Below are 25415 nucleotides of genomic sequence, written 5' to 3'. Positions count from 1 at the left end.
GTTTGGAGGGAGAAATCTCATGTTTTCCCACAGGAAATGAGCCCCAGCTAATGTGTCCAACAAGCGGGGACACACCCCAAGTGCTGGGAGGCCTTTTGCTCATTTCCCTTCCACTCTCTGTGCCTTTTCATGTAGGCATCTAGCCTCACATCGAGCCCAGAACTTCATAAAATCCCAGAGCTCCTGGGGACCTCACATTTGTGCATAAAAACTTGGTAAGACTGCAGATGTCTACTGTTTCCCATACTTACTGCTGAGCCAGACTCACTTCATTGCCCAGTGGCATCATTTCCTGGTTATTGGAGGCATATTTAAATTGGGAAATACAGACACCTTCCCATCTGAGATCATTTGTTGAAAATCTGCATTTTCTTATTGGTTCTTGTTCATGAGATTATGGTTGGAGGAAGGTCTTTGTGATCATGTTTGAAATGGGTCCTACCTGACTGATGAGCTTAGGTCTCTGGTACCTGTTCTGCCCTTTTCTTGTTTATGGCCGGGGTCCAGGCAGGCCCCTGATGCTCCCGCCACCTCCTCTGGGACAAAGCTGCTGGCACATTGATGCCTAGCATGAACTACAGACCTGCTGGCCGCCCCACAGGAGAGGAGAATCGGCCTTATCTACACGCTGATCAGTGACTAAAAGGGCAAAGGCTGTAGCCTCATGGACTCCAGTGAGTCAACCTTTTACTGCCAAGACTAACCACATGCTCTGGAAGGCAGCCCGCACATCTGAAACCGAGTATGCAAATGGCAGCTTCAAACCTGTTAAAAGGATATCCTCGTGGGTGGATATTCTTTGGCTTTTTTAAAGCAGGGTTGTTATTCCTTTTTTTCTTCTTGTTGACAGAAGCTCTGTGGAAGTGGTGATCTGAATGCTGCCCTGACATCTCAACATTTCAAAGAGCAATCTGTAAGTGACATTCCTTAAAAACAAACACTAAGTACTATAAATATTTCCTGTCAAATGTTTGGATCTTTGCCTCTTTTTATTTCTAAAGGATGTGGAACTGTAGTCACCCGCAAAGACAGACCCTGCAAATTGTGGCTGGAAAAGATGAATTCAGTTTCTATTGATTTGTCAGAGTGGAATAGATTCTTCTAAAAATACAAAGCCTTGAGAATGAGGGAGATGGTACAGGAGACAAAGCCATTTTGAAGTGCTTTGAAATGTGGGCCAAGAAACTTTCAAAAGAAGGCCGTTGAGAGTGACTTAGCCACAGATCGATTAATTGAAAGTTAAATAAGTGAACAACACATCATTTTATCTGTAGGTTTTCTTTTGAGAGGCACACCTTTGCTCTTTTCAAAACCTGAATTGGATTCGTTTAAGAAATATTCAGAAACAGACTCAAATTTGATGTAATGGCTTATAGAAGTTGATGTGTTCCTGGAGAGGGAAGGGAACTTGGGAGAGGTGAGACTGTGTTTAAGTGTGGGAAGCACTATAATGAGGCTCAGGGGGTGAAAAAAAATATGCCCCAGAGAGGACGTGTCTCCCATGGGCACCCAGGGAGGGATATGTGTTAGTGGGCATGGATCAGGAGGCTGTCATCTGAGTCGTTGTGAACTAGAATCTTTCTATTACACGTGAACTGGTGGGAGTGGGTAGGCGAGGGGAGAAAAGGAACGAGACACCCCACATCTGAGCGTGGAGGTGTGGAGCCCGCCTCATGGCTGGACGTCTGTGTGCTGAGTCCTCTCTGGGTGATCCACTGGAAGCTGTAGGATAAAGGATCCTGCAGGACATGAGTGAGTTTAAGGGGATGTCATATGTCAGCATGCAACTCATCTATTAATACTCCTTCTTGAAAAGTTAATAGTGCAACTCTTTTCATGAATTCTCATAGACTTTCTCCCTCTGGGGAGAAAGATAAAGAACAGGGTAAGCATGTCATCAATGTAGGTGTGGGTGGAGTATGCTAGATTTGCCATGATTGCAAGCATCCTTTTTCCTGAAATGAAGCATTCCCACATTCTGTTTCTCGGGCCAAAGACAACTGACTTCACTTACCTCTCCATCTGTGCAGGGTCTCAGGGAAGCTGGCGATGGCTTGAGTAACCTGCCCAGCCCTTTTGCCTACCTTCTCACCATCCACCTGAAGGAAGGTCGGAACCTGGTGGTCCGGGATCGCTGTGGTAAGGCCTGGCCCTGTGTGCCGTTGGTAACCTGGGGACCTCTTCTTCCCTACCCTCTGTCAACCCTGCGAGTCAGCCTTTTCTGTCTCAGCACGGCTGGTGCTAGACTGGAGCTCTCGATCTCAATTTCTCCAGGTGTCAAGTATTTGCCGTGAGTTACTGATACACATAAAATCTTACCATCCTTTTCTCTGATTAAATCAATAATAATCAACAAGTATGAATAATCACATAAAGTTGTAGAAGAAAACATCACTTCAAGTGCTTTATGGGGCTTCTCTGGTGGCTCAGTGGTAAAGAATCCACCTGCAACGTAGGAGATGTAGGTTCGATCCCCTGGGTCAGGAAGAGCTCCTAGAGAAGGAGGTATCTATTTTTCCTTTGTTGTCCTTTTTCATTTATTTTGTCTAGAAGCTGCAGTCTTTTTGTTCTAAAGAGTTTTGTGTCTTTCTTTGGGTTTTTGCCAGCCTCAACCAATCTTTGCCAGTTCCTCTCTACTCTGTTTTGGAACAACTATGAAAAGGGTCACCCTTCCGTCTGTCTTCTCTGTCTCTTATCTTTTCTTTCTCATTCTTGCCATTACTTTTTTTTTTCCAGGAAGAATTCCTTAGCTGGGCCTTCCCGCTCACTCATTTTCTCATTAATTGTTATGAGCATTGTGCTACTCTGTTCATCTTTTGAGTTGTCTTTTTAAAAACAAATTTTAGAACAGTCTATGTTTGTTTCGGGCTTCCCTGGAGGCTCAGTGGTAAAGAATCTACCTGCAGTGCAGAAGACTCAGGAGACACGGGTTTGATCTCTGCCGGGGTTGAGAAGATCCCCTGGAGGAGGGCGTGGCAGCCCACTCCACTTTTCCTGCGTGGAGAGCCCCATGGCCAGAGGAGCCTGGTGGGCTATAGTCCGTCGGGTTGCAAAGAGTCAGACATGATGGAAGTGACTTAGCACACACAGCATGTTTATTTCATGTGTAAGTTACTGCGGTCAGCTTTGAGAGCATTAAGTGTACATTAAAAATCTCCCGCTTGCTGCTTTCTTCCTTGGGTATCCTTTTTGTTTTCCACTCCTCTTTTTATGTGTCCCTGTTGCCGTCTATAGATGCTGTTTTGGTGTACCGTGTCCTGTCTTCACGGAGCAGCATTGGAACATGCATCTGGACAGGGAGAGCCAGTCGTTGAGGCCAGCTCCTTCCCACCCCTCCCAGTTAGCAGCAGCTCCTGGTTATCCCCGGTCATGGAAGGCCTTCCTCTCTGCCTTCGTGCCCATGCTCACCATTCCTGCTTGCAAGTCACTGCTGGTCACTGCTCGGCCCCAGAGGGACAGGGCGGTGCTGGCCCACCCCGCTGCTGTGTGTGTGTGCCAGCCAGTCACGCTGGCACTTGCTCGGGCCATCTTCTGCTTCCTGCCTCTGTTGCCTCGACGCTTGGAGCATCCCTGGTCCTCCTGCCATGCTATCCTCTTGCCTCACCTCTGTCCCTGAAACTTTTTGTGCTGTGACTTTCTTTTTATTGCTCCCATTTAGGAGTGTGGTTTCGTCCATCAATCTGAACTGACATCCAGCTTTTAGGGTGGAGTTTTTTAAAACAAACAACATTTTAAAACAAAATTATCTTTCTTTTTGTAATTTCTCAGGATTTCAAACTAGCAAACAAATCTCATTTTCTCTTTGCTGGGAAATAGTGTTTTCTGTCAAAGTTATAATTTCTTATCTATGAATTGTGCAACTTCTTGGGTAGTGGTATTGTAAACTCTTTGTTATAAATGTCTGTGCTGTATTAGGTAGCTCTCTTATGGTTATTTTGAAGGGTTTGGGGCAGATAGCACTTTGCACCTGGAATCACATCTGAGGGACACGATCATAAACCAGAGTCAGGTAACTGCCCACCCACGAATATCCCAACTCTTGTTGAGAACCCACAGTATCTGGTGGATGCTTCCATGAAATGGTGGTCATTTCAGAGCTTGGCTGGGGACACCTCATCTGCACCTTAGAAATATGTTCCACCAAGAGTTCATTTAACCTGACTGGAAAGAAAGTGCTGTAAACTTTAAAATACTTGTCCTGTTTTGAATTTTTGAAACACTTCAAAAGTCTGTCACTTTGGAGATGTGCCCAGACCTTGGGCTTCTTCCAGGACCAGCTCCCCCTTTCCCAGTTTTGCCATCTGTTCTAGCTGTTGTATCCCTTATCTGTGTGAGTGGTCTGGCCACACCACCCTTGCTGAACAACGCCGGTACACTTATAGCAGACACCCAGGAGATGCTCAGTAAACTTGGCAAATGATGGGGATCCATTGCCTGCATCAGAGAATGACCGAAACAATAAGGTTTATGTGTACCTCCTCCACACCTCACTGCTTCAGGGCCAAAGGAGAGGCTGTGGTCTGTGCTCTAACCCTGTCATAGTCATCTCTGTCTTTATGGTTTCATCAGAGCTAAACATCATATGACAGGTTGGCTTTATCTTTTGTACACCTAATATAATCCAAATATAAATAAATACCTAGTAAGGAGTCTAGGTCATAACCTGTTCTAGCACCTGTGTCTTTTATAACCGGTAGTAACTGTTCCTGTCTCTTTTGTTTATTGGGAAGATTAATCATTATCCATTAAGAAAACATCCCCTCCCAGAAAGTGTTTGTGACTGCATTCATTACTGCTTGCTTTTCACAGGTATTAGGGTGTGATCAGGGCATGCTGGCTGCCCACGTTGATTTCTGCAGGGATCACAGTCTTTGGCATCTGTGCCCTGCCTCCTTTGTGTGGGGTTGACGGGTCTTATCACTCCGACAGTGTTTTCCATGGAGCCCAACTCAGAATTTTATCCATTGCAGTCCTTGGGACCAGTAGTTTTCAAAATTGAGTGAACGTCTGAACAGCCTAGAGGACTTGTGAAAATACGCCTTGCCCACCCACAGAAGTTTATGATTCAGTATGTCTGATGTGGTGCCAGAGAACTTATAGTTCTAACAGGTTCCCAGGCGATCACAACACAGCTGGTCCAGAAACCACGCTGTGAGGACCACTGCTCTAGGCAATGAGCCGTGGCAGGCGAACAGAAACACGTGCTTCTGATAGGGAGCATTTCAGTCCTCTCTTAGACATAGCGTCCTCTTTTCCTGGGGCTGGACCTCATTATATGTTTGCTCTCTAACTTAATTTGTATTCTCTGAACATAATTTAATTTGGTATTCACCTAATTAACATAATTAGGTGCAAAGAGCATTGTGATGTGCCGAAATTTACACTATGTATTCTGTATCCCTTGGACTGCAAGGAGATCCAACTAGTCCATCCTAAAGGAAATCAGTCCTGAATATTCATTGGAAGGATTGATGCTAAAGCTGAAAACTCCAATACTTTGGCCACCTGATGCGAAGAAATGACTCATTGGAAAAAACCCTGATTCTGGGAAAGATTGAAAGCAGGAGGAGAAGGGGACAACAGAAGATGAGGTGGTTGGATGTCATCACCAACTCGATGGACATGAGTTTGAGTAAACTCCAGGAGTTGGTGATGGACAGGGAGGCCTGGCATGCTGCAGTCCATGGGGTCACAAAGAGTCGGACACGACTGAGCAACTAAACTGAACTGATCACATGGACTCTGATTTTCTGAATATAAGATCAGTAGCTGATTTTTTCAATACTAAATGTCCTTCAAGATCTATTCAAATGTAACTTCTATCTAGTCTTTTATGTTTTTCACAGACACAGGCTCCTTGTCATCTCAGTGTTATGAACGTTTACCTCTACAGACCATACACCTTTGCCCTTAGTGGGATAAGTGATTGATCCTCCCTGTTAATATTGGTGCTGCATTAGCAGGGTGACCATTTTATTTATCTTCATATGTCCTGCAGTGCCATGTGTTGTGTGCACTGTCATGTCCAACTCTTTGCAGCCCCATGGCCAGACTGGTGGTTTATACACACAGTGCTTCTAATGCATTTTAGTTCTTCATTAGGGAAATCCCTGGCCTTAAAGATAAGGAGCATTAAAGACTATCATGAAAGGGAAAACATCTGCCCTGGAAGGAACAGAACTCCTTCATTCACTCCTTGATTCAGCGAGTGTTTATTTGGTCCCTTCAATGACATGAGCATCACACTGGAACTCGACTGTGACCTGGTGATAAAGTCTGGAAAAAAAAAAAAAGACAAGACATATATACAATTTTAAAATGTCACACAGATCACCAGCTTCAACCCATTTAACAGGAGTCCTAGTTCAGGTGACTGAGGTACAGAGACTTCATCGGGGACTTGCAGGGAGGCAGGTCTTGGCAGAGTGGGTGGCTCTGGATCAAGTAGAGGACTGTGACATGACAGTCCACTTCCTGGCTTGTGACTTCCTATGGCAGCTCGCTCACTCTGAAGTGGAATTTACCCATCTGCAGAATGGGCACGATGCAGCTTGTCTTAAAATGTAGTTGTGAGATTTGAGAAAAAGATGTATAACATAGTGGCTTCCCGGGTAGCACTGGTGGTAAAGAATCCGCCTGCCAATACAGGAGATGTAAGAGATGTGGGTTTGATGCCTGGGTCGGTAAGATCCCTTGGAGGAGGAAATGGCAGCCTCCTCCAGTATTCTTGACTGGAGAATCCCATGGACAGAGGAACCGTCCGTGGAGTCGCAAAGTCAGACACGACTTGATGCAACTTACCATGCATGTATGCACAGTCATAGACAATGTGTAAAATCAGTGGACATAACTGTTTTCCAATACAACTTTACACTAGGTTGGATTTGATCCTTGTCCAAAATTTGTTGACCTTGATCTAGAATATTCTGATCTGATTTTGGATATTTCCCTTGAAGAAACTGCTGTTCAGAGTAGTGAAGTGCATCTTTATTTAAAATAAGGAGGTATGAGCTGTTGAAGAGGTGATCCAAGTTGTGAAACTCATGTTTTCAAATGAAGTGTCTGGAAAGCATCTCGGTAAGGTGACATAAAATAGTGCAGAAAAGTCTAGAGATGTTGAGTGGTAAAATGCCCCCCCCCCCCATATTTTCACTGGGCAGTAAAGTGAAATATCATATTTCTCTCAGGAAAAGATATGTCCAACAAACCTCAAACAAGGCCCTCCAGGGTTTATGACTGAGGACTGGACACTTTGTCACTTGGCCCACCCATAAACAGTGAGGGAACCTCCCAGGAATAGGCCTTCACTGGTGAAAAGAGTGCTGTGAACGTTTTATCTAAATTTCTCACTTCTCTGTCTCAGACACAGGGCTGGTTTGTTAAATAGACTATCAAGGTGGGATTTCAAGATTTTCTGGATAAAGTTTGTTACAGGAAGTTGCTAATTCTGAAGGATGCCCAGGCTTAGCAGTGGTATCAGGAACATACTGTTACATAGTCACCATCAGGAACATCCCAGGGTCTTCAGCTGTCAACGACTATATTCCTCGTACAGAATATCTTATCTATATATAAGACGTGTCTGTGTGTGTGGGTGTGTGGTGTATACACTGAGGAAACCCAGCAAAACCCACAGCTCATTAAAAAGAACTGGAGTTAGTGAGTGACTGAACTCACCTCGCCATCATGGACCTGCCTGTCGTGCATGAACCACCGTGGACGGAAGGGGCCTGTCATGGAGTACTGAGAGGTTTTGAGGAGGTCGCGCTACAAGTGTGGCCACGTTGAGGAAATTGCCTCTTACAGCTTATTTTCCTCAGGAACTTCTCTTCCACTCCCTGACATGCAGCCCTTCAAATTTGTCTCGACCTGACCCACTGTTGGCGAGTTCCTGCAGACTCACCCCCTACCCTGGGCAACCTGTGCCGCTCCAGTGGTCGTTCTAGGATTGAGCCATACTCGGATGCTGTCAGATGCCTCGACACTGCCTTAAGCCCACCTTTCTGAGCCGTCTAAGGAGAAATCTCAGCCCCGTCTTCTCTCTCTGCCCTGTCCTGGTTCCTCTCTGTCACCTGTCTGTAGGTCCCACCTTCCCTCCTTTTGTGACATCTAATTTTTCCTCTGCTCTGTCTTTCTACTCCGCTTCCTCCTCCGAACATCTTCCTTTTACTCTTGTATATTTTCCTTTTACTCTTTTCCATTTATATTCTTTTTTTTTTTTTTTTTGAGCGGGGGGAGGGAGGTTCTACAGATTGTATTGTCTGTGATCTAACCAGACAGATGTTTCAAGTTCTCTGAGCCACTGTCTGGTAACTCTTTGTTGGTGCTGTTTAGTCGCTAAGTCATGTCCAATTCTTTTTCGACCTTAGGACTGTGGCCCACCAGACTTCTCTGTCCATTACATTTTCCGGGCAAGCACACTGGAGTGGGTTGCCATTTTCTTCTCCAGGGGTTCTTTCCAACCCAAGGATTGAACCCATGTCTCCTGTATTGGCAGGTGGATTCTTTACTGCTGAGCCACCACAGGAACAAGCCCCTGTGGTAATAACTCTTAGGGAGCCTATAATTTTGAGATTGGTAAAGCAGAAGGAAACCGGTTCATAGTTTGGTTGATAGGCAGCGAGAGTTGAACCCTGGCTCAGTTTCCCATGAAAAGTAATGTGAGCAGGAACATATTTTGGTGCCCTCAAACTGACATTGCTAATGCCAGCAGCCGTGTTTTCTAGGCCTGGCACGAGCACCACGTGACATGGGCAGGCCTCTTGTCTTTGGAAAAATGCTCCCCTCCATGTTTACATTCTGGAGCATTAATTCCTGAAAAGTAACAGCCCTTGCCGTGAAATCCTTTTCCTTTCCATTGATGTGAAAGCAGTTAGTTACATAGTATCCTTGCTGTGAACTAGCATATTAGGTTGCTGATGCCCTCTGGTGGCCAATTTGCAGTATTGCAAAAGGGAAGGAAAACGCCACTGCGGTTCAGAGCCAGCAGCATCCGTGGTACACAGCTGTAGGGCTGAAGGTTCATGGTCATCTTCTTGCTGTGAGTTTCACGCAATGAAAACTCATGACTCATTCATCCATCCAGAAGACGGTTATATTTAGGTTAGGTAGACGAGACCAGTTTTGTTTTGTTTGGTTTTTTAGAGCAGGGTCGAGTACTTTTGCAGATTACAGAAAGAGAGCATTGGATAAGTCATTTTCCTATTTGAAAGGAATGGTTTAGCCGAAATGTTAAAGATCTCCCACTAGTGTGAAAAGTTGTCCTTGCAAAAGGGGTTTATAAATTACTAAACTGCTATTAAAATGTTCAAATGTCCCCTGTGATTTGGTGACATTTGGTGACAAATCATTTGGTACCTCTGATTTGAATTCTGTTTATCTCTTGCAGTTTATCAGTTGCTGTCATTCAGCTGCTAAGTTGTATAACTCTTTGCAACCACATGGACTGTAGCACATCAGGCTTCCCTGTCCTTCACTGTCTCCTGGAGTTTGCTCAAACTCAGGTCCATTCAGTCGGTGATGCCATCCAACCATCTCATCCTCTGTTGCCCCCTTTTCCTCCTGCCTTCAGTCTTTCCCAGCATCAGGGTCTTTTCCAATGAGTTGGCTTTTCCCATCTGGTGGCCAAAGTATTGAAGCTTCAGCTTCAGTATCAGTCTTTCCAATGAATCTGTAGGCTGATTTTAAAGACTGTACTATTTTTATGATTCTACATTTCTCTTTAAAAAGGGAAGGATGCTCTTGTATTTGACCTGGAGAGAAACATGCTCCCTCACGGCAGATGTGTTGCGAGGATAGAAGGGGTGCTTCTAGAACTCTGCGTCATATACCAAGGACCGACCGTGTAGCATCCCAGCTGGCGTGCTGTGAATGGGGCTGAGGGTTCATCCCTCTGCCTCTGGGCAGCTCTGTTGGCTTGGACCAGCCCCTCAGCAGTCTCTTCTCTATACCCTGTGGTGTCCACAAAAGTGACCTTTTTGTGCCAGGATGGAAGGTGTTAGGGGCACTGTACACAGTTCAGAGTCATGGACTCTGGGCACTGACCATCTGAGTTTGAAAACCGGCTCAGACACCGTCCAGCCGTGACTGTGGGGCTGAACTTGGTGGGTGGGCTTGTGGGGGTGTGTGTGGTGGGGCTGCCACAGCCGTGTACAGTGACCCCGGGGGCTGACATGACCCATGTTCGGGACCATGAGCCATGGCGGTTGCTCTGTCTGGTTCCAGTTATTTCTCTTTGGGTTTAACTTCTGTTTTCCCTCTGAGAAAGGCAGTGACTTGTGGCATTTCTGCCAGTTTTATTATGGCCTTTCTTCCCAGTCTCTCGATAATTTGACCCTCTTTTTTGCATGACTTTTGCTTTTCTCTTCAGATTCCGTACCCCTCAATGCCCTGCCCACTGCCAACAGCGCAGATGGATGGTTCAGGGTGTTTTCTAAGACCAGTTCCTGCTTTCTTGCCAATGTGACAGCAGGAATGAAAGAGACACGAGTTCTTAGTGGTGCAGTATTTGAGAACTCCATTGTGGATTGATGGTTTTATTTTCTTCATTTTAAATTTGACTCAGAAAATATCCTTCAAGTTTCACATCAACCAATATGGAAAACCTTGGTGTTGGTCATTACTTATTGGAATGTTTTACTGAATCTACTGTGCTGACCTGGTTTTTTTTTTTAAATATTGAGTTCTAAAGTAAAATAGGATCTGGCTTCAAATAACTTATTATTTGCTGTTGTTATCTCCCATATATTTTTCTGTATTATATAAATTTTTTATTTTGAAAAGAAATTAAACACTTAATAGTACACCCTTCTTTGTTTAGTTAATATTCCAGATTAGGCTATCATTCCAGATTTTTAGTAACTAGTAATAATGCTATAGTACATGTCCCTGTGCCTGCATCTGTGTGTCAGGCCATATCTTTGCAGGTCATGTATTGCAGTGAAGTGAATGTTTCCTGTCATGTGATCTGACCATTTCAAGGTTCTCTGTATAGAATTGCCAGTTTACTCTTGAGAAACTCTCCTGTTTGGCTCACCCACCAGGGGCATATGATTTATCCACTTCCCATTTCTCACCTACTCTGTGTAGATTACCTCTGTTAATTTTGATAGAGAGGAAGTATCATCTTGGTTTTGTTTCAGTTTGTGTGAAGAAATTTGGTCCCTGAGATGTATTTGTTTAAGAGAAATTTGCATCTCTTTTGTACACGACAAATTCCATCCATCTCTGTGGCTAATTCTTATGGTTTTTGGATATGTTCACAGAATATTTTTCTAACTTGTCATTTGCCTTTTAATTTTGTTTACAAAGTTTTTGTTGCAAACATCTTTTCCAGTCTTACAATTTTATCCTGTAGAGTTTCTTCTTTGGTTTTTGTACCTTGAAAGGCTTTTACTCTCTTGGTAGAAATACATAATTACCTATATTTATTCTCTTTTCTGTCTGGTTTTTCCATTTTTCCATTTATCTCCTTGTATCAGGTTTATTTTGATTTCTGGCCCAGAATCCCGAACTTAGTTTTACTTCTTGCCAAAAGGCTATTTAGTTAACTGGAACTAAATTTTCCTTTCCCTAATGATTTGATGGTCACCTTTTGATCGGGTATTAAGATGCAGTCCACACGAGGGTCTGCTTCTTGGGTTTCTCTTTGATTCCTCTGGGTGTGTGTCTTGTTCTGGTGCCAGCACCACGTCACAGTTGGACTGCATTGGAAGGTCACAGCGAGTTCATTTTATTTTGCAAAAGTTAGGGCTTTGCTTCGTGTTGGAGTCCCTCCTCTGAACACCAGGTGGCGAGCCTTCATGGTATGTTTGAGTGGGAGGAACAAAGATGCAGTTGGCCAGCTTATTCAGAAAGAGTCACATTCAGCAGCAAACTTGGAACTTGAGTGACGCAAGCGCCCATCCTGAACTCCAGATAGCAGTTAGAGCTCCTCCACTTGCTGGGTTTTGGTAGCCTGCCAGGATCTCACCAGGGACGGACTTCGCTTTCCGCCCTTTCCACTAAGATACAGGCCAGCATCGCTCGGCTGTCTTTGTCCCCACAGCTGTTAGTATGTGTTAGTCGCTCAGTCATGTCCAACTCTTTGCGACCCCATGGACTGTAGCCAGCCAGGCTCCTCTGTCCGTGGGATACTCCAGGCAAGAATACTGGAGTGGGTTGCTGTGCCCTCCTCCAGGGGGTCTTCCCGACCCACGGATTGAACCCACGTCTCTCATGTCTCCTGCATTGACAGGTGGGTTCTTTACTACCAGACCACCTGGAAGCCCCCCCACCCCATAGCCCTTAATGGAGGCTCACAACTAAGCTCTTTCCTCTGGAGGTTTTTCTTGATGACGCCATATCCTCACGGGCTTCCCAGGTGACTTGGTGGTGAAGAACCCACTTAACCAGTTCAGGAGATGTGGGTTTGATCCCTGGTTCAGGAAGGTTCCCTGCTGAAGGAGACGGCAACCCACTCCACTCTTCTTACCTGGGAAATCCCATGCACAGAGGAGCCTGGCAGGCTACAGCCCATGGGGTTGCAAAAGAATAGGACATGTCTTAGCGACTAAGCAACAACTGTATCCTCACTGGTTGATCAGAAGGTACCCGTCCTCCTCTGCTTTGGATAGTTAGTTACCTGTCCCTTCGGTGGGATCCCATCTCCATTTCTGTGAAGGATCCTGGAGCAAGACAAAGGCCTTCCTGTGTCCACTGCTTGTAACAAACAGCCTTTCCGCCTCCCCATCCAAGACCATTGACTTGAATATCCAGTGCCTTCCGTTTGGTTAAATGGGATTTCTCTGTAAGGACTGGTTGGATCTTTTTCATTTCCACACTGATGTAATATGTGCCACACCACATGCTCTGTTGTGAGTAGTTCTTTTTGCTTCCTTTGTTGGATTCTGATGTTGCTATGGTGAGTTCTGCTGGAGGGTGTATGCATGGTTTGCACGGAGGCTGAAGTCCACAGAGGGTGTCTCTCCATGTGTCTGTGATTTTCCTTGTGGTTTAATTTGGATGTCAGGTACAGCGCTGGGCAGCTAATTCCATCACGCCATCACACTTTGGGTTTTTCTAGCATGCTGCATGTGAGGTGGGGAGCACAATGGCCGATGGTGAGGGGCATTATTCCCGAGACTGTCAGCATCTAACAAATTACCTGCAATCTCAGCAGCCCAGAACTGGTGAATTCTGGAGTGTGGATTTGCACGAAGCACCACAGGGATGGCTTGGCTTTGCTGCACATGGTCTGGGGCCTCATCTGGGAAATGTGAGATTTAGGGCGTGACTTGACTGCAGGGACTTCATCATCCAAGGACTCAAAGGCCTGTTCACAGGCGGGTTGGGGGCCTGAGGTGTTTGCTTAGAAGAGGAGGGCTGTCACACGCGAGGCCTGGCTCTCTCACAGCCCGATGCTCTCAGAATCTTCACCCTTCTCCCGTCACAGCTCAGGACTCCAGTGCACGGGGCGGCCGCTGTGTCACTGTTTCAGAGCAGCCTTATGAGGGACACGGTGTTACTTTTACCTCTCTGCGTTGGTTAAAGTGGCGGCCCAGGTGATGGGGCAGGACACAGGCGCCCTGCTTCTTGATGGAAGGAGTGTCAGAATTCAGAGGTTATGCTTGGGGATTAACTATGGCTGCACTTAAGTAGGGCCTTCCCTGGTGACTCAGATGACAAAGAATCTGCCTGCAATGCAGGATACCTGGGTTCGACCCCTGGTTTGAGAAGGGAATGGGTACCTGGAGAAGGGAATGGTGACCTACTCCAGTATTCATTCCTGGAGAAGTCCATGGACAGAGGGGCCTGGCTGGGTTTGTCCATGGGGTCACAAAGAGTTGGACACAACCAAGTGACTAAAAAAAAAAAATGTTAGAGTTAAATGGGTCTGGGACTAAGGCTTGGGTCTAGTAACTCACTCACCATCCTCATCCTTAAAACGGTAACATAAATGGTGTTTATTTCACAGCTTTTGTAAATGTTATTATACTAAATAACATTTTTATATTAAAACATTTATTTTTATTATATGTAGTATATGTACATTATTTTATAATATTTTATAATTAATATTTTATAAATAATTTTATATTATTTATATATATTATATTTATATATTATTTTATAATATTTTTATTATTATTTATTTTATTGTTTTTATTATTTTTATAATAAATAATGTTATTATACTAAACTTCAGCAGTGTTGTCCGTTTTCCATGAAGGCTGGTGTTCAATTCATTAGACTTAAAATTATGCTGAAACAATATTGTGAGCAGGGGACATTTGAAGTATTTCTATTAATAAAAAGAAGGATGTTAAGGTATCAGTAGCTGCAGTATGCTTTGTCGGCGTGGGTTTCTGAAACACTGAGAGCTGATGTACGCAGAGATCTGGGAGGCTTGACCAGAGGCTTCAGACAGCCACACTGATTGGCTTTCTGGCTTGCTTACTTCCTTTTTGTCCCCCTGTGCTTTCTGGTCTGTTCACACTGATATATCCTGGTCACTGGCTCTTCTCTCCTGTTTTCTGTGTGGTCACGCCTTCTTCTATCTTTTACCCTGGTTCCTTCTCTTTTGGTGTTACAGGGACAGCTGTGCATGCTGTCATCAAGCAGAAGGTTGCATCCCTGCGTGCTTCTGATCAAGAAGCACCGGATCAAGAAGCGGGGTTCAGGCACCTCTTCCTAGTGACCACTTCAACAAGGGCCAACCTGTTCAGTAATCCGTTTACCAAATGGCGCATTTACCGAATTTGTCAGTATATTGACAGTGTTTTTCGTTCATCTGTTTATAAGATTAGGTGTATAAAGTTATTGGATGAAAACATTTAAAAACAACTTTTGAAGATCTCTGGGTCATATTAGTTAATTGGCTCTGAAGACAAAGCCAAAACAGCATCTTAAATAATATTTAATTTGTCTCAGGTCAAGAAAAATTATAAAAAGGAACAGAAGTGACCCAGCTTATGCTGCAGATCCCAGAAAAGGGATGACTAAAGACAGAAAGAGAGAGACTATTAGAAGTAACAGACTTGGGGAGGGGGCAGAGAGTAAGGAAAGTAGGGGAGTCTTGGGGTGTGGTGAGTCAGCCGATGGAAGTTGGGGGGCCCATGGTAGAGGGGGAGAATCTGAAGGCCCCAAGAGGAGCTCGCTTTCCACAGCTCTCTTAATTCCCGTTATTTATTCCATACGAACTTTATAAATAGTGAAAAATAAGCAGTTTTGGTAAAACTTTATAAACAGTTAAAATAAGCAAGTTCTGGTAACATTGGTGAATTGCGATCCTTGATCTCACTGCAAGTTGGCCGCTGGATGTGTCTTTCAAAAAACGGAGTTTGGTGACTCTGGTAAATGACATCACAGGGTCCAGCCATGGACAAGCCTTGACCAAGGTGTTATCCGGCTGTTACATGTGCCAGGCTCCCCAAGAGGAGCAGCGTCAATCACCCTGGGAGAAAAGTTCAGGAATAGTACAACCAGGATGTGCCAAGGGGGAAAACATGGCAAGCAAGGCCCTTAGATGGTCCAAGAGGAGCCTGTTCTTCTGAGGTTGGTACCAAAAGAAGAGAAGCATGTAGCCACCACGTGCAGGAGGAGGGGCTAAAACAATCCTGGGAATGCATGTTCCCTTCATCCTATTCTAGTGGATGCAGCCTGGCTTGGAATTCCTCTGGACCTGAATCTACTGCTTGAACCTGGCTGCTAGACTTGAATCTACTTCTCTGTTAAGAAAAGTAGACTGTGCTCTACTAAGGGAAAGTTGTTTCTCCTGTCCCATGGACTGAGGAGAGTGGCCTTTGAGTTTCCATAAAGCGTATTATAGTCTCTGGAGGCGCCTGTTAAGGAAGCTACAGTTGAAATGTCGTACGGAGTGAAGTCAGTTAATGCATGCAAGTGAAATCTAGAAAAATAGTATAGATGGTCTTATTTGCAAAGCAGAAACAGAGATGCAGACGTAGGAGAGAACAAACACAGGTACCAAGGGGAAGGGGCGCAGTAGGATGAACTGGGAGATGGGGATTGAGACATACACACTGTTGGTCTCATGTATAAAATAGTTAGCTCGTAAGAACATGCTGTGGAGTACAGGGAACTCTTCTTAGGGCTCTGAAATCTGGAAGAGAAGGGATACACACACGCATGCGCGCACTTCTCAGGTGGCGCTAGTGGTAAAGAACCCCCCTGCCAATGCAAGAGACATGAGACGTGGGTTCAGTCCCTGAGTCGGGAAGATCCCCTGCAAGGGGGCACAGCAACCTACTGTAGTATTCTTGCCTGGAGAATCCCATGGACAGAGGAGCCTGGTGCATAGAGTCACAGAGAGTCTGACATGACTGAAGTGACTGAGCGTGAGTGTGCATGTGCACACACACACACACATCCAAGGATGGGCGATTCACTTTGCTCTACAGCAGACTTAACACGACATTGTAAAGCAGCTATGCACCGATTTAAAACTAGAGCTGCAGCTGGACGCAGTTTAATCTGGAAATCTCAGTGTAACTGCTAGAGGGCAGCAGCCGCTGTTCAGAAATCATCACTTGGTTGTTCTCTGCAAATCAGGTCTGTTTTTTATTTGGCCAGCCTCAGAGAAAGTTAGAACTTACAGATCCCTTATAAAAACAGCTCAGATTTGCTTTTTTTTTTTTTAACCTTCTGGCAAGAAGAGAATTCTAAATAAGTGTACGAATTGAAAATCATCTCAGCATATGTGCATAAATAAAATAATAGTCACTTATTACTCTGAAACCAGAGGGTAGAAAAAATGTTGAATGTATGCTTTTGATATGTGTCCAAATACTGTTTATGCAGTGTGAATTCATCTACATGTATCTCAAGTTCCCTAACGACTTAGTAAATAATTCTTGACTTGGAACTGAACTCTTTGGACCCCCTGACAAAAGTATTCAGACAGCTCCTTCCTTCTACAGGTGAAGATAGTAAGGCCTAAGGAAATCACAATGCCTAAGGTGATATGGTTATTAAAAGGAAGGTCTAGGATTTTAATCCACCATGCCTATCTTACTTTAAAGTTTATTCATTGATTTATTCACGTCTTCATCTAATTCAACTACTATGCATATTAGGTAACTCTGGGCATACATCCTACCTTCCAGAACTTTGATTTGGAGGAGTTTAATATTATGTGTTCAGGTGCCCAAGTAAAATGTTTTCTATATTTAAACAATTTTATGAAATACAGAGTAGAAAAGTTGAACCCTGCTTTTTTTTATGCATTTGAATTTATGTATGTGTCTTTAACTTGGCTGTGCTGTGTCTTGGTTGTGGCATGAGGGGTCTTTCAGTGCCCTTTGTGGGCTATTTGTTGCTGCGGACAGGCTTCTCTTGAGCGACGCACAGGCTCAGTACTTATGGCACATGGGCTTAGCTGCCCCGCAACATGTGGGGTCTGAGTTCCTGAACCAGGAATCAAACCCACGTCCTCTACATTGGATTGTGGATTCTTAACCCGTGGACCACCAGGGACGTCCCAGACTGTTTTTATTGTTTGCTTTTGTTTGTCATTAATGCACTTCTTGGGCCTGCGCAGTTTAATGTTTTACTCTACATAGGAAGTTCCGAGTAAGGGAAGAGTAAACAGCTTTTCCCAGTGGTTCCGATGACAAGACCCTTTCAGTCTGTGGTGCATCGTGAAATACGAGTGTTCCATGAATCATGCTTTGTGAAACCTCGCTGCTTCTTAGCGTCTGGGTATCGCTCTCTATTCAATTCCCCGGTGCTATAGTATCTCAGCTACCAGGTTTCTTTGCTTCTGCCTGTTTCTTCTTCCTTCTGAATTATAAGCTGCTGCCAGATTTATATTTCTAAAGCTTGGCTCTGATCATTCTGCTCCCCTGCTCATAAGTAAACCTGAATTTCCTTCCTTCTTGCATTAAAATAATTCCAGATGGAGCAAAGACTTAAGTGTAAAAAACGAAAAACTACAAAAATCGGTGGGAAGAAACATGGCTGAACTAATTTAAAATCCTTTAGTGAGGAAACTTCTCCTAAGCAGAATGTTAAATGACAATGTCATAAATAAAACTGGTAAATTTGCCTAAATAAAAAGTGAAAATAACTTATTGCAAGAAATAATGTAAGTCTAAACAAAGTATGACAAGATTTACAGTCAGCGGCTGCTTTCCATAATTAAGGGCTCATTCAAGTCCATAAGCAGAAGACAAAACCATGAGCTTATAGAAAAATGGGCAAATGATATCAGTGAGAATTTCCCTGACAAAGAAAGACAAATGTAGGTCATGAAAATATCAAAGATCTGAAACTTTACTCAAAATGTTAATGACAGAGAAAAATACAGATACTATTTTTTTTACCTGCCATTGGTTCAAAGTAAAAGTTTATGACATCAAATATTGGTGAGCATGTAAAGAAAAAAATAGAAAACATATACTTTTAATGGAAGTGTACATTTTGACAGATTTTGGAAGAATAATTTGACTGTGGTTGTCAGAACCAGAAAAGACACACATTCATTTGTCCTGCCTTTAAAAAAAAAAAAAAATCATGTGTGAACTCTGAGACAGACATACATAGATGCTTGTAGTATTGTTTGTGCTAGTAAAAAAAAAATATTGTCAATGAAATAAATGTTCATTATTTGGTAACTAATTACATAAATTAAGATACAACAACACAATGAAAATGTATGCAGTTGGTAAGAGTTAAAAAACTGAGAAATCTGCATTGTTGATACAAACAGAGCTTCCAGGTACTTTAATTGTGAAATTAGTGCATCTAATATGATTGCATTCAAGTTAAAAACAATTCTTGTATTTTTTTTCCTGTAAAACAGTCTAGAAACTGGTGCGTTACAGGAATGGGAATGAGGAAACATTAAGAGGGTGGAGAATTTTCGTTTCATACCTTTCAGAATCATGAGTGTATACTACACTTTTTAAACATTTTTATATTAAAAAAGAACAAGAAAAACAACCCACCCTTTATTTCTTACAGAGCAAAACCATAACTTTTTATTTTGTGATTTTAAGGCATTTTAGTCTCTGATTCAAAACTGGATTTTTTTAAACTTTCTCATTAACATTTTTTCCCTTAATTTTTGGATGAATTAAAATGCTTGCTGGACACCACACAAATTCAGGCATTTCTTAATTGCCAGTCTCTTTCCCCTTTCAGTGCCGATCCCTCCAGCCGAAATGGCCTTGGGCCTTCTCTGTGTGGCCAGATCCACCCATGTTTCAATTCCCACCTCCTCTATTTCAGCCTCCACCGATACCCCAGTTAGCACTGTGAATGAGCCTCCAACCCCCAAGCTCTGTTCTCTTTTGACACTTACCTTAGACCTGGTGATACATATGCCTTACGTGTGCTGCCCGTCAGGTGCTGAAGGAAAGGCTCTGGCTGGATTTCCCCTTGCAGTCCCCCTTGGTACCTAGCAGTGGACGGTGGTCTGAGGCAACCTGAGTTTGCAACCAGTGAGTGATGGTAGCCCACAGAGACGTGCCCATCGGGGTGTCGTGAGTAGAAATGGGGACTGCCCTGCTGTTGTCAGGAGCGTGACTCGGTGCAGCGTTTCTGGAGGAGCAGGGAGTGGCATCACCCTCTCTGAGCACACACACCACCACAGCATGGCGGGCAGGGGAGCGGGAAAACCCGGCCACGGATGCTTAACGCTCGCAAGGTCTAAACCTGAGGCTGTGTGATCCCGGGGAGTCCGCGTGGCGGAGCGGGCGGTAACCCGGGGTGGACGCCTCGTCTCAGGCCTCCCGGTTTCATTCTCCTAAAGTTCCACAGCACCTCTTTATTCCCGAGGGCCTCATTGTTTACGAAGCGCCCCCGTGGTGGGGGGGGGGGAAGGTTAAAGTCCACCCATTCAGGTGTCATCTCACCATTTGTATCATCCGGGCCTTGCATTCCTGAGCCGCGACCCCTTTTCAGAACCGGCCTAGTTAAGATGTCACTTGCCTGACAGCGAGGCACTTAGGCGCTGAGAGAAAAACCACGGCGTGCCCCCCAAGCCCCCACCCCCGCGTTTCTCAGTTTTTCCCTAACAATTAACTCCGCGCTCACTCGACACCCTGGTTCCTTGTTTGGTTTTGTAAACCCCGGTCCTCTTTTTTCTATTAATTCCAGACATTAATATTTTCTTTCACGCGCTGCCGCCATTCACCCGTGAAGCAGTTTGAACATTATGTAGCTGTCAAGATGCCTGGGGATTACCCAGCGTGCTTTGCCGCTGAGAAAGCCACGCCACCGAGGCCGGCTTGTGAGGTGTTTATTTTGAGAGCACGCTGACAGGCATGAAGGCCTGATCCCAGAGTGGCAATTTCATTTAATTAAAGGCCTCTTTTTATTAGAGGTCCCCCCCCCCTTTTTTATCTATATATATATCAGAATGATTGTTAAAATCTGACTTGCCAGAGGTGTTCTCTTTTACTGTGAAAGGGAGGGAGGTGGGAGGGATTACTGCCTCACCAGTGACTGGGCCACTGAATGGCTGGGAATGCCTTCGTTTTTGCTCTCCTGCTCAGAACTGCATGCATATGTGTCCAGGTTTGAAAGAAATACTGCTGGGTTCTTGAGAAAGTCGCATTGACATATGGACACTATGGTGTGTAAAAGATAGCTGGGGGAGGCTGTTGTATAGGCCAGGGAGCCCAGCTCTGCTCCCTGTGAGGACCTGGAGGGTGGGGAGGCTCGTCTATATAGTGATGACTGCTTCGAGTTGTGTGACAGAAACCAACACATCATTGTAAAGCCACCTTCCTCCAATTAAAAAACAAATTGAAAAATTAAAAAAGCAAAATAAAGACTGCTGGGTTTCTGCGCCTTTGTTGCCAGACTTAAACTGTGGGAGTTGAATATGCATCCGTGTGTGTCTGTCATTGGATTTCTTTGTTTTAAAGTTAGTAGCCTTGCCATCCTGGAATGGCTGAGTTAACACTCGGGGACCTTGGTTCCTCTGTTAGGACTTTTAATCAGTGTGTGTTATCTTACCCTCGAGTGACGTGACTGCCAGTTAAAATCTTCGGGATAAGGATTGCATTTGTGTTCAGTTTTCCATCCCGCAGAAACCTCGGAAAGAGCTGGGGGGAAAAAAAAAGATTGAAATGATTGAAATGATTCATGGTAGATAATAAGGAGTTGGAAATATTTGTGACAGAGTAGCCTAATTAATTTTTGATGTAATATTTTTAGACCCTATCAGCTTGACTTTAATATCAAGAACTCACGACAGTAAATCTGTGGAGGCCTCTGTTGGGCATTGTCCAAGACACCTGGAATGTGTCAGTGGACAAAACAGACCGTTGGGCTCTGAGTTCAGACTTATGCAGAGTCTGGTTCATAATGAATTATACCAGCATACTTCCCCAAATTAGAGGTTTTTTCTTCCTCTCTTTGTAGCATGATCAGCTGGCCTTCATTTTTGCCCTCAAGGGTTATTCATTCATTCATTCTTGCCTCCTTTCTTCCTCATTCATTGACTGGTAGTGCGCAAGGATGTCCCAGGGAGTGCTCTGTGCCCTGAGTGTGGTGGTACACTTGCGCGCGTGTAACCCACATGCACAGCACAGAATCCTGGTATTTTATTTACAGGCTTTTTTTTTTCCTCAGTTGATCTCGAGAGTGTGCAGGAGGGTCCGTCACCAGTCCCTCTTTCTGCTTTGGACACAGTGGCTCTGGCGGCACATTATTCATTCCTCTTGGCGTCTGTTTCAAAGCTCCCCGGGAGGAGGCCGCAGGTCAGGGTGTCAGCCCGGGGCCCGCTGAGGGCCTGGCCGAGGGGCGTTCAGCTGGCCGGGGGGAACAGCCTTCTCTGCTTTGCTGCAGATGCGGGGGGTGGCGAAGAATGGCAACTTTGTCAGCTTAATCTCTGCGGCCCCCGTTCCAGTGTGAGTCCCCTGGCCCCATCTTTTGAGCCGATGGTTCCAGAGATTGATTTATTTATTATGATTGTATTCTAAAGTACAGGGTTCTCTCGAGTCAGCCATCTGGCCAAATGTTTGAAAAGTTTCTTTCCCTTCTCTCTGACTCACGGCCATCCTTGGGCGGGGTCGGCTTCTCTCCAGGACCCCTGACGTCCGTGGCTGGTGCCGGTGGATTTTGTGTCTTGGATTTTTTGTGGGTAGGAGAGTGATGACATACCCACAATGAAACCACACAGAGAAAGTTCAAGGACCCCATTTATATTCTATCACAAAAGGCAAGGAAGAATCAGCGCTTTCCCCAGATTGTTTCATTTCTCTCCACTCTCAACCCTTAGTCTCTATGCAGGGAGACATTTGTTCTGGGTGTGCTCAGCGATACGCTCTGAGTCTGGATTGTGGGAAGGATCTTTAATTAATGGAGATTCCACGGTTTCTACGTGTATTTTTTAAACTGGTCCTGCTCTCTTTTTTGTTAAAGGCACGAGTGATCCCTATGTGAAGTTTAAGCTGAATGGGAAGACCCTGTACAAAAGTAAAGTCATATATAAGAACTTGAACCCAGTTTGGGACGAGATAGTCGTATTGCCAATTCAAAGCCTTGATCAAAAGCTGCGTGTGAAGGTAATCCCAAATGACGTTCAGATCTCCTCTTTTATTAAAAATATTCATCTCTCAGCCATCTTTGCCTTCTTAAAAGTCAACTTCCCCAAATTCATACTTGTATAATTCCTAAGCACTGTGTTAAAAAATATGTGTAGAAGGGATTCTTTATACCCTTGGTTCAAAACTGTATGTTACTCTCAGATCAATCGGAGTGAAAATAATATCCCCATTGATTGTATTTAAACTTACTGAACGTGGAAGAATTATTACTGCCAATGCAGTGGTGACAAGTACTAAAGCCTTCCTCATTAGGAATAACTTTATACTTAATAGAGCTTTAAGCTACCAGTTATAAGCATCAATTGCTCTAACATCTGGGTTAAAACTGCATGAGTTGAGCACAGGATGGGATTGCTGTAGAAAATTTCGCAAATTTCTATTTAATTGGCAGAGTTGCCCACAGTGGAAAATACTAAATTTTAATGAGAGACCACTTAAACTACAGAGTGGTCCATTGTGCAAAAATGTCTTAATGCGTATGAATACTGCCTTAGAAGTATTTTCTGTTATTTTGGCCATAGTAAGCAAAATGGACAGGTTTGAATAATTTTGTTCTCTTCACCAGCTTGGCTAAATTCTTCTTTAACTATACTGTGCAAATTATTCTTAGATCTAGAAGATTGCACTCAAAATTCCCAGTCTGTTGCATTTATCTATACTGTGATATACTCAATTTGTTTACCATATTAATGCATTACTGGCCCCCCCTTCTCTTTGTAGGTATATGATCGAGATTTAACTACATCTGATTTCATGGGTTCTGCATTTGTCATTTTGAGTGATCTTGAGCTTAACAGGTATTGTAATTTTACCATCTAATTGTGATTAGTGAATTTTAGAGGTAACTCAAGATAATAAAGTGAGAAAAATCTGAATAAATGAAAGAGTGCTTTAAAATGTGAGATTTTCTACGACTTTTGCTTTTTAGCTTCCAAATATATATTGGTCTGACATTAAATCTTCCGTAATGTAATTTAAAAGGTGTGAACATAATTTAAAAGGGGTGAATTTTGTACTTCTATTTGTTAATATCGAAGTTCATTAACCTACTTACCTTAAAATTAAAGCAAGTATTTACATTTTCCTTGGGTGGTAGGGGAGAAGAATCAGTTGACCATCTGTTGAATTAGGCAGTGCATTTCTTGACCCTGAAAAATTGGTTTATTTTCACTAAATTTGTTGTGCTCTTTAACTTGTGTCTTAGGCCTATTTAGAGGTAGATTTTTATCATAAGAACCTGATGTATTTATTCTAAGGCAAAAAATACTAACCCAATAAATGCTAATGTCATTCGTTGCGTTTTGCTTCTAGAACGACTGAGCATATCTTAAAATTGGAAGATCCAAACAGTTTAGAAGATGACATGGGAGTGATTGTATTAAATTTGAACCTAGTAGTAAAACAGTGTGATTTCAAGAGACACGTGAGTCTGATCCTTTTGTTCTTTTTAAAATTCTCCATTGAAATTTTTCTTTGATAATTGGGTTACCAGGTGACTGACATTTTTGTCATTATTTGAGTAGGGGGAAGAATTGCATAAAGACTTAAAGTTATCTCTCTGTGATAATGTACAGCCTTTCTTATGGAAACCTGGAAAGAAAAACCCATTAAGGAATGATCTCTGTTTTGGCTAGGGATGTGAATGTATTGCTGTTATTAAATATATACACTGCTATGGTTTACTTGCAACACATCATCCAAAATATCACTTTTACATAGTGTTACTGTTTCCATTTACCATTTTCTTAAGTACTAGATGACTTAGGCATTATTCAGTTGTGAAAAGCAATTTCTAGGATTTAATAATTGTGCTGTACATACATTATTAAGGTGATCAATGCATCATTTCCGTCTCAACTTTTTCTCCTAGCTACCACATTTTCTATTGAGAGTACTTCTGAGGAGATACACATTTTAATATTCTCTGGTCTGTTACATGGAAATTTCTAGTTAATGTACTACCTATTAAAGATATCTATAGCATCAGAAAAAAGCATTAGATTTTGTGACAGTGTGATCAGCACTCTGTTTTTAGGAGCAAATATCTGAATACAAACTATAATCTTATTTTATATTTGGGTATTGTATGTTACAATTCCAAGAATGAAAATGAGAATGAAAGCATCCTTGATTGTAATTTATTTGAAAGGTATTTTAAAAGCCAATTAAAAACAGCTACTTGAAAAAAGACAAAGATATGTTAAAATTTAAACTTAATAGAATCTGTTATGAAAATCTGAAGCCTGTTTTTAAATTAGGCCTCCAATAATACTTCTTGAATTGAGTCACTGGGGTCAGTGTGGAGAGTATTCTTCATTTTGACATCACCTTTGCTGTTGGCTGTAATTTATTTTCCTGATGAAAATCATGAGTGATTTACTAGTGAACTTACTGAAGATAGCTTAAAGGAGTTAAAAAAGAAAAACAAAAAACTGAACAGTGGCTTTTCAGTTGCCAGAGGGTCAACTGCACAGTTGTTATTTTTAATTTGAATTCTTTACTTATGAGCATTTACTTGACAATAACTTTGGGAAAGTGATCTCCATTTATTAATGAAGAAGTGGCATGGTTAAAACCTGAGGCCTCAATAGCACTGATACTTTGATGTTAAAATGTCTTACATTGATGTTGAAAATACTTTTCCATACAACCTAATGATGGAGGGATTTCCTTTAGCGTCTCATAGTTTTGATGGCTTTGCCATTGCATTCAGTGTCCGTGCATCCAGTAGGTGACTGCTTCCATGAGCTGGATGCCGGGTTAAAATGACATGCCGTGTAGATGAGCATTGTGTTTGCCACATGGTTGCCCAGTTGCCAGCTGGTATATTCTGAAAATTTCTTACATATTTAAATGGGG

At 43.2% G+C, this 25415-nt stretch overlaps 1 protein-coding gene across 2 annotated transcripts in view; it reads left to right on the top strand.

The window, feature by feature from the left end:
• The window catches only part of MCTP2 (multiple C2 and transmembrane domain containing 2), a 260480-nt gene that overhangs the window by 81310 nt on the left and 153755 nt on the right, over positions 1-25415 (top strand). For both annotated transcript variants that reach the window (XM_070478182.1, XM_070478183.1), the window contains exons 3-7: positions 851-913; positions 2031-2139; positions 22372-22514; positions 23277-23353; positions 23868-23979. In XM_070478182.1, the coding sequence (XP_070334283.1) occupies positions 851-913; positions 2031-2139; positions 22372-22514; positions 23277-23353; positions 23868-23979 (504 nt within the window). The remainder of the gene's footprint in view (positions 1-850; positions 914-2030; positions 2140-22371; positions 22515-23276; positions 23354-23867; positions 23980-25415) is intronic.

Source organism: Odocoileus virginianus, chromosome 16, assembly GCF_023699985.2.
Source record: "Odocoileus virginianus isolate 20LAN1187 ecotype Illinois chromosome 16, Ovbor_1.2, whole genome shotgun sequence".
Classification (NCBI taxonomy): domain Eukaryota; kingdom Metazoa; phylum Chordata; class Mammalia; order Artiodactyla; family Cervidae; genus Odocoileus; species Odocoileus virginianus.
This window is presented reverse-complemented; position numbering and strand designations above follow the sequence as displayed.